The following is a 9,191-nucleotide window of genomic DNA, read 5'->3' as shown; positions in this document are numbered from 1 at the left end:
GTAAATGGGAAGATAGCCTTTAAAGTTTTTTTATGCCCTTCTATATTGTTGGACTTTTCTATCCACATGCAAACGTATCTTTTATCTTAAGAAGGATCAATTAACACCATGGCTGGTGTAGCTCAGTGGATTGAGTGGCCTACGAAACAGAAAAGGCTGCCAGTTCGATTCCCAGTCAGGGCACATGCCTGCCTGGTTGTGGGCCAGGTCCCCAGTTCTGGGTGTGCAAGAGACAACCAACCGATGTATCTCTCACACACTGATGTCTCTCTCTCTAAAAGTAAATTTTAAAAAAATCTTTTAAAAAATGTCAATTGGTTACCTAGAAAGTGAGTTTATGTACCCTTTTTGGGTTTCATACTTTTTCTGTACCAAATAATCTAAATGTTATTTTCAGTTTGATGAAAATAAAACAAATTTTGCACACAGGAGGTTCTCAAGAGACACTTAACCATTTCCAAACCTGATGAAAAAAGCCCAAGACCAGAAATCCAAGGCTCAGATTTTAGCTCCACTACTTACTGGCCATGTCACTTATTCAAGGCAGGTCTCTGATGACCTCTCCTATTTAATCAGTGCTTCTTAACTAGGAGCAAATTTGCTTTAAGGGGTCACTTAGCATTGTCTGGAGACATTGTTGGTTGTCTAATTTAGGGGGGTTGGTACTACCTATCATCTAATGGGCAGAGGCTAGGGATGCTAAAATTCCTCTAACATATAGATAGGACAACCCCCGCAAAAAATTATCTGGCTCCGAAGTTGAACAAAATGTGTGCTAGTTAACTCAATTCAGGAAACTTCAGCTGTCTTGCCATGAAACCCATTTACTCGCATGCAAAATTCTAGGTCACTGAAACAGCTATGAAACTGGTGCAGGACAGGAAATTCCTTAACACCAGGAGTTCCTGATTCCTGCAGACCAAAGGAAATACCTAGGACCCTTTCGGTATTACCAACTCCTTTCCCAATGTTAAGTCTCCTCCTACAATTAAGAAAAACTTAATCTAGTTAATAAGAAGCATAAGAGGCACTGTTTGTCTTTGTTCAAACATTACATAGGCTTCCGTATTCCCATGCTTGTCTAATGATCTACTCAAGTTCAACTGTCACTTACCTAAGGTGGCTATTTGATCTTCGTTTTACATACTTTATATTTGTATTCTAGCATCTACAATAGTCCCAAAGGCACAAGAAGTACTAAACAAATACCAGCAGCAATACTCGGTTGGTTGGGTCTTGTCCCAGAGCTAAAAGTCATGGGTTCAATTCCTGGTCAGGGCATATGCCTGTATTGCCTGCAGGTTCAGTCCCCAGTCCAGGCACATGTGAGGCAACCAATGAATGTCTCTCACATCATTGTTTCTCCTCCCTTCCCTCCCCTCCAATAAAATCTTTAAAAACAAAAACAGCAGCAAGGAACTAATCACCCCTAACCCGAAAGATTAGTTGTAAATTGGCACCAAGTTTGTTACCAGAGCAGACCTATACATCCAAGAGCCAGGCCACAGAGGCAAAAAGGCTCCTCAGACTGGGTCATGCTGGGAAAGCAGCTGCTGTTTACTCTGCCACAACCACAGCTACTGCTCTGTCTCAGCTGTCAGCCCAAGTACAGGTCTCCACACACAAAGAGCCAGGATGACCTCTGTTTCAGTAAGGCCAGAACATAACAGTCAGCCGGCTTTAGGAAGCCAGGCTGTAGAGCAAAGGTGATGGAAATGGAGAAAGAGCGAATTCAACAGCTCTGCATAAGAGTTGCTTAGCTCTTATGACCCCATTTTGCCCAATTTAAATTCTGACTTGGAAAACAAAAGCCAGGCCTGTTTTTATTCCCCAGCTCAGTAAATGCTATAGTCTTAGTTCTTATCTCTAGCTCTACTGTTCCTGATAATTATCTCAACTGCTGACTACTGAAAGCTATACGGTAAATTATCACAGAACATTTTTATTAAGAACCAAACTTTAATATTTCAAGGACATCCCAAATGAGTTACTGGTGGGGTTACAGAAGCTCCCACTCATATGCCACAACAGCAAGAATCAAGAATTCTGAAAGTTAAAGCAATGACCTCTTTGGATACATATAAACAATATATTAAAGGATGTCACAAAGTGCAAAAAAGGAGACATTCAGCGGAACAAAAACAAGCAGCAGGCTGATTGTCCTAACGAGAGGGCAGAGAAACTCCTTCTGGAGTTCAGAGTCCCAGGAAATAGAACGGCCTCAGGCAAAAAGAGGTCCAGACATGGGTTTTGAATTCTTATTACAACTAGTCAAAGGCAAACTCAAACAAAAAACCGAGGTTCAAATTTCCCATGACTGTAGTAGGATTTGCAACAAAGAGAACCTTTAACCGAATGTCTCATTTGTAGGCTGAACCAGAAGTGAGCAGTGAGACTTAGCCAGTGAATCTGGCCCCAGGCTGACATTTCTGCACCTGAGCTTTGAGCTCTTCAGGCAGGACGGCCTGGAACTGCTCCTGCACCAGCATCTCCACAATCTGCTCCTTGGTGTGAATATCAGGTCGCAGCCACAGCCGAGCAAGCACCAGGAGATGTCTGAGGACATCCCTGGGCCCGCGTGCATCCTCATAGCGGAACTTTCTGAACATCTGCCTGAAGATTGCAGGGTTGAGAGGGCTCGCTCTCGGCTCGGTCTCAACATCTTCCACACAGCCTTCGCCAAGGCTCTCTGGTGGATGCCCAGAAGGCTCTTGTGGAAGCTGGGGCTGGGGAGCTGCTGTTAGCACATCTTCTGGCTCCTTCGCCACCATCTCATCTGATGGTGACATCATTTCGGCATTCTGGACTTCTCTATTTCTTTGTGTGTCTGGGTCTCCTTCAGTCTCCATTCTGGAACTCGAGAAAAGGATGACTCAGGCTCCTAGGGAGAAAGAGAAGTCATTGTCATAAAAAAAAAAAAAAAAAAAAAACCCAACACTCCAAAAAAACCCCACAAAGGCTATGAAAACCACCTTGATCTCCTGGATCTGGTCTAGACTCAGGTTCTATCAGCTTTCCAATCTTAAAAGGTTTTTTTTTTTTCTTTTCAGAGATCATAGACTCTTATGATCTCTCTTCAGAGATCATAGACTGCAGAGATGCATAGACTGTTAATTCAAGGACCTACCAGGCACCATAGTCATTACAATATTATTGACTACAGCCCCTACAATGAACTTCACATCCCCATATAACTACCAATTTACATTTCTTAAACCCTTCACCGTTTTCATACACCCTCTCTTTTGTTGGCAACCAACAGTTTGTTCTCTGTATCTAGGAGTCTGTGTCTGTTCTAATAGGTTGTAATGAAGAGCTACTAGAAATTCTATTTTGGTTTCCCTTGCTGGGTCAATTGACACAATTGAAAAATGTGTTAATGATTTACCAAACGAAAAACATAGATTCTCAAAGCAGAAAGAATGAACACTGCCCTTGTTAGCCAGAGAATCTTTCCTCCATTACAAATATTTTACATTAGGCTAAAAACTATATATATGATTTGTATATACAAATGACTTGTAGGGGAAAAACCTTTAAAATCATGGGTATTTGTTTCCTCCAACCATTTTTACGGAGCATCTGCGATGTCCAAAAGCGAATTACACGTAAGTGCTAAGAGGGAGGGAACAAGGGTTGTGTTTACATCTACTTCACCCTCTCCTACCTACCTACCCCACCTCCCTGACACAGCAAATGTCACCAGGGTAGAGCGAAAAAAAAAAGAAAAAAAAAAGAGAGGAATGAGAGGAAAGAAAGAAAAGCCAAAAGGCCTGTTAAAAGCAGGACCCTAAACTCTCCAATCAGAGTCTGGGAAACTGAACTTCTCAGAGTGTCTCTGGATGGCTGCTGACTCCAGGACTTGCAAACCAACTGTAGTGAGAAGAGAAGAGTGGGCAATTCAAATACTGGTAAAATGCCAGAAAAAGGGGGCTTTGCTTCATTTGGGTGAGGGCCCGAGTCCGGAAGAGAGGACATTAAAGGAAAACCACACCCTATGTTTATATATATATATATATTTATTTTTTTTTTTAAGGAGTGGAGGAGAAACTCAAATGACAATAATGACTACATTAATTTCCACATCAGGGTATGTCCAGTCAGTATAACCCTATGAGATAGTCAGTTTTCAAAGATCATCTTTTTTCATTAACTACCCTTCCCCAAGAGCTAGTTCCTCCATAGCTACACAGAAGCGTCCACATTTAAAATCACTCCCACTCCAGGGCCTCCACTGTTTCCTGGGAAATGACTGACAAGAGGCCAACCACTACCAACACCGACCAGCTGCCCCACATGAAAGTCCTCAGCTCCTCCTCACCTGCTCTCTAGAGCTTCCCTGACCCATTTTCTAGCAGTCTTGAATCTATCCTAGACCCTATAGTGTGATTTCTCGGAAGTACAGCAATTCCCATGTATCAAATAAAAGTGTGCCCCCCCCCAAATAAGATGTCACTAACTAGAGTGATGAAGACAAAAGCAAAATACTGTCATAACTCAGGGCTGCTTTGGAAAAAAAGGAAACATTTAGTCAAGGAGAGGTGGATGAAACAGTATGGGAAAGCAAAATTTGGGAACTGACGTGGCCACGAACGGGAGAATTGAATGAAGTCCTGTCGGCCACTGGGTGGGACACTGTGCAGCCTTGGACGCAATGAGTGGGCCTACGAATGCTACACACGTGAAGACGTCCGTAACTCCAAGGCACATATCCACATCCACAGTATCAGCCCATTCGAGGAATTCAAAATACATATACACAAGCTTCTATGACCTGATCTTTCCACAAACAATACCTGGACAGTTATCAAAGAAATTAAATTGCATTTACTTCCAAGGGGCAGGAACAGTTGAGCAAAAACATTTTTCATTGTATGTCTTTCGGTATTGTTTTTTAAGTTCAAGAGGGAGAAAATCTTTCTGAGTGAAAAACCCCTAACCCACTTAGGAAAACACCGTTTCAGTAATTTTAGTTTCCAGCACCGAGGGCTTTACAACCTCGCCTTCTGAAGTCTCCACTGCCAGTGGGTCGGTTCTCAAGGTTGGATTTGAAAGATGGACCCCGCTAACAAATCTGTTTCAGAAGACCAACAGACAGTGCTTGTTTGCGCACCACTTACTAACTCGTTCCCTGGGCACCATTTCCCACCTGGCACGGTGCTGCACATTTCTCAGTATCTTCTCTGCTCCTCTTAGCCTCTCAGGTTAAACCCTCATACGACTCTCTACTGCCCCAGTGTCTCTAGTAACAGCTGCCGCTGCCACCGTTTGAATTGTACAGACCAGACAGCCCGCGGCGGCTTTGGCTCTTCGCTCAGCCAACTCTCCCGATAACCCAGGAGGGCAGTTACGGTTACTTCCACGCACAGACGAGCAAACTGAGGCTTGCACAGAGGGGACGTGCCCACGGTCACAATGTACAGAAAGCTGCGGGACCACTCAGCGGAGCAAAAAAAAATCCTCGGCGTCTAGGGCGGGAGCGGAGCCCAGCTCCTCCCCCAACATGGGCGCGGCTCAGAGGAACGCGGCCCGGCCGCAACACGCGCTCCTGGGGCGCCGCGCCGGGACCCGCTCCTCCTCCGTGGTGGTGAGGCCCAACGTCCCGCCACGCGGGAGCAGCCGGCGGCCCCCCAAGACCACGGCCTCCCGACTTCCAAGGCCGGTGGGCCGGCCGACACGAGGGTTCCCCCAGGCTCCCCACGGGCTGCGCACGAGGGAAGGAGGCGGACGCGGCGTTCACCTGCGCGTTTCACCGCTTCAGGGGGCGGATGGGACGGGACCGGGCAGCTCACCGCCGCAGGGAGGCCCCACCACCGGCTCGGAGAAAGGGGGACCACTGCCCGAGAGCAGAGATTTGTAGCCCATCGCCGGAACCGGAAGTCTCTCCTTGTCCGGAAATTGGGAGTCGAGGGGGGTTAGGTTAGAGGGGCAGGGTCTCTCTAGGCTTCGGGCGGGGGGGGGAGGTGCTCCGAAACTTTGTGGTTTTAACCCGTGACGGGCTTTGGTCATCCTCGGTCCTCAATCCTGCCTTCCGCAAGGACCTTTGGGGATAGCCTAGGAGGCCTCTGCGCCTCGCGGAAGTTCTTGGTCTTTTTGAGCCACAGTGTGCCCGGCTGCAAAGCGAAAAGAGGATGAAGCGGGGAATTGAGACACTCGAGAAGTCCGCCCGCAGCTGAGTCAGCGCCCCACCCAAAAGTTACACCCTTGAGTCCTTGCACCACCCAGAGGAAAGAAACCGAAAGAGAAGGCTGGGTGGCTGCTTTTTGGAGACAGGGGTCCTATATGGCGCCCCGTGGAATCACATCACTTCACATGAGGAAATAGGCACAGTCTATTAAGTACCCCTGCCTCAGTCTACCCAGACAGAAGTGGGCATATGCCGTGCGGGTTTAACAGTTTATCCAGGGGGCGACCTCATGCACCTAGGAGGCTCAGTCTTAGGCCTGTGTGCCTCTTCCCAAGACTTTGCAATTACTGATGGCTAACTGAAATTTTTAAAGTCGTACTGAGCTGGTTTGATTCTGGGTTTCATTTGCGTTTGAATCTGGACACACAGGTCCCGTAAATGGCACAGCTTGTAAGAAGCAGTGCAAAGATGGTAACTAACGCAGCCCTTCCACCTTGCTCTTAACTTTGAAAGACAAGGACTTGGCTGTTAGGGAGAGGCACTCTGGGTGGCTCATCCCACTCTCCTCTTACTGGCCTGTCCAAATGAAGCAGGCAAGGGAATTAAGAGGGACACCTCAAATGCCCTTATTGGGTTATCACCCCAAGAGCCATTGTCCTTGGGGAAGGGAAGATGTGCCTTTTGTCTACACTGCCACTGCGGATCAGAAAACTCCTTACTAGATGGCCAGGTACTCCAGCTGGTGGTTGGAGAAGCAGCACTCCTTGCTTGTGGTCCCATCACTACCTCCCCTCCCCTAGCTACTGCGGGCCCTTTTCTCACTCCTGCAATGTCGTTGCCATTTCCTCCCAGTGTTGGTTTTCCTATTGGTAAAATGGAGGGTTGGACTAGATCAAGTCTTCCAGCTGTCATTCTGCCACCATGCCTCCATCACCTACAACTGAGCATAGCCTGGACAGACATTTGTTGAATGAATAAACCAGCGAATGAATGAACAGAGCAGGCTTGGATTTTATGATAAAGTCAATCTGATAAAGAACACCAGGGATACAGGCGTTTAACAAAGTCAGGTTTATTAACTTGATTCAGCAAGCTCCCAGAGGAACCACGGGGTGTCTCACCAAATAAAGGAAAAAACAGGATTATTATAGGATTTGGAGGAAGAATGGAATTTAGGTGAAGTTGAAGTGAAGCAGTGTTGATAGGCTCAAAGCAAACCTGGCTGTGTGGAAAGGGGTTAACATCTGGCTTGGGCTGAGAAGTGGACTCACGGTCCTGTTTTCTTAGATACCACAAAGTTAAGATAAATTGACTGTGGCATCCAAAAATCCCTTACCTGAGGCTCTGCACCTGGGTGGGTAATCCAGGCTGCTTCTCTGTGTCAAATCTGCCTCTGACCCACCAGGCAAGAGGGGGATGTTTCAGTCTCACTGACATGATTTCAAACCCCGAAGTTTCTCAGCACTCTGTCTTTGGTATTAATTGACAAAAGCAGGTTTGACAGATTCACATTTGAAAGGAATCCCTTGACACCTCAATCATCTGGATGTGAGGGCCAGCAAGAGCTCCGATCTTCCCATCCCAATGTGACCCCAGCTCCTGGGGCCCCATGTCACTCTGGGCCCGCGTTAGAACGCTGAGTCAAGCCTTTGTGCCTGCTTGGGTGCATGTGTCGGCTGTCCAGCCAGACTGTGGGCTCATGAGGGCCTGGCTCAAGTTTGGGTCATTTAAAAAAAAATCCTCACTGGAGGATACCGTATTTTTCGGGCTATAAGACGCACTCCCCCCAAATTTGGGAGGAAAGGGGGTTATAGTACAAATGTAGCTTACTTGGCTGGCTGTGGAGGGTGGGCAGTGGTGGAGAGGGGTCACGGGAGGCAGGAGCAGGGTCGCCACTGTATTTTCCTCCCAGCTTGGGGCGGGTGGTGCGTCTTATAGTCCGAAAAATACAGGTATGTTTGATTTTTATTTTTTTAAGGCTTTATTTATTTTTAGAGAGAAGTTCCCTTCTTCTCTAAAAGTTCCCTCCCTCCCTTGGGAAGGAGAAAGAGAGGGAGAGAAACATCATGTGCCAGAGAAACATCAATCAATTGTTTCCCATGTGTGCCCCAACTGGGGCCAAACCTGGAATCTAGGTATTGTTCCCCCAACTGGGGATCGAACCCACAAGCTTTTGTTGCACAGAATGACACTCTAACAAACTGAGCCACCTGGCCAAAGCAAGTTTGGGTCATTTTTCCTCAGCCCATATGTGGCATGCAATATCAGTAGGTGAACAGTCTGTGTTCATTGAATTTAACTGTTGATGGGTTTTCTAGATGCAAAGAAAAAGAAGCAGAAGGAAGCATATCAAAATGATAGCAGCAGCCGCATAAGGGAGAGGGGAATGTGAGTAATTAAAAAGAATCTTTCCCAAAATGAGAATTTCTAAAATGTAGTCAATATTAATGTCCTGAAAAAGAGAATGCAGTTGTTGACTCTTTTAAGATTAAAAAAGGAATTGTTGCCCTGGCTGGTGTAGCTCAGTGGATTGAGTGCGGGCTGGGAACCAAAGTGTCCCAGGTTCGATTCCCAGCCAGGGTACATTCCTGGGTTGCAGGCCATAACCCCCAGCAACCGCACATTGATGTTTCTCTCTCTTTCTCCCTCTCCCTCTCTCCCTCCCTTCCCTCTCTAAAAATAAATAAATAAAATCTTAAAAAAAAAAAAGGAATTGTTGACATTTTGATGTTTTAAAAATGAGAACTAAATTGTTGACATCGAATGATTAAAAAGGGAACATTGCAACACTGACCTTTTCTTGTTTTTAAAAGGGCGTTGAAATATCGCTGCTGTGCTTTTCCAAGTGGATTGTTCCTCACTCTTTAGAAAACAAAACCAGAAAATTGTCGGTGTTGACATTCTAATTACTCAAAAATTAAATTATCGACTAAGTGATTTTTAAAAATTTTCATTGTATTTATTGGGGTGACACTGGTTAACAAAATTATATAGGTTTCAGGGCCCTGGCCGGCGTAGCTCAGTGGATTGAGTGCGGGCTGGGAACCAAAGTGTCCCAGGTTCG

General features: G+C 46.1%; 1 protein-coding gene across 2 annotated transcripts; it reads right to left on the bottom strand.

The window, feature by feature from the left end:
* Positions 1 to 1,939: 1,939 nt before the first annotated feature.
* On the bottom strand, positions 1,940 to 5,908 carry LOC114496554 (SCAN domain-containing protein 1-like). 2 transcript variants are annotated; one of them, XM_036025499.1, is made up of 2 exons: positions 5,793 to 5,908; positions 1,940 to 2,881 (listed from the first exon to the last, which is right to left on the bottom strand). In XM_036025499.1, exon 2 carries the CDS (start codon positions 2,847 to 2,849, stop codon positions 2,397 to 2,399), a length of 453 nt encoding a protein of 150 aa, XP_035881392.1. In that variant the 5' UTR covers positions 2,850 to 2,881; positions 5,793 to 5,908; the 3' UTR covers positions 1,940 to 2,396. The 2 variants fall into 2 exon arrangements, with proteins under 2 accessions (XP_035881392.1, XP_028367917.1); XM_028512116.2 differs by having other exon boundaries at positions 5,741 to 5,905.
* Between the last annotated feature and the right edge of the window lie 3,283 nt (positions 5,909 to 9,191).

Source organism: Phyllostomus discolor, chromosome 5 (assembly GCF_004126475.2).
Source record: "Phyllostomus discolor isolate MPI-MPIP mPhyDis1 chromosome 5, mPhyDis1.pri.v3, whole genome shotgun sequence".
Classification (NCBI taxonomy): domain Eukaryota; kingdom Metazoa; phylum Chordata; class Mammalia; order Chiroptera; family Phyllostomidae; genus Phyllostomus; species Phyllostomus discolor.
The sequence above is the reverse complement of the archived record's forward strand: the minus strand, read 5'-3'. Positions and strand labels throughout refer to the sequence as shown.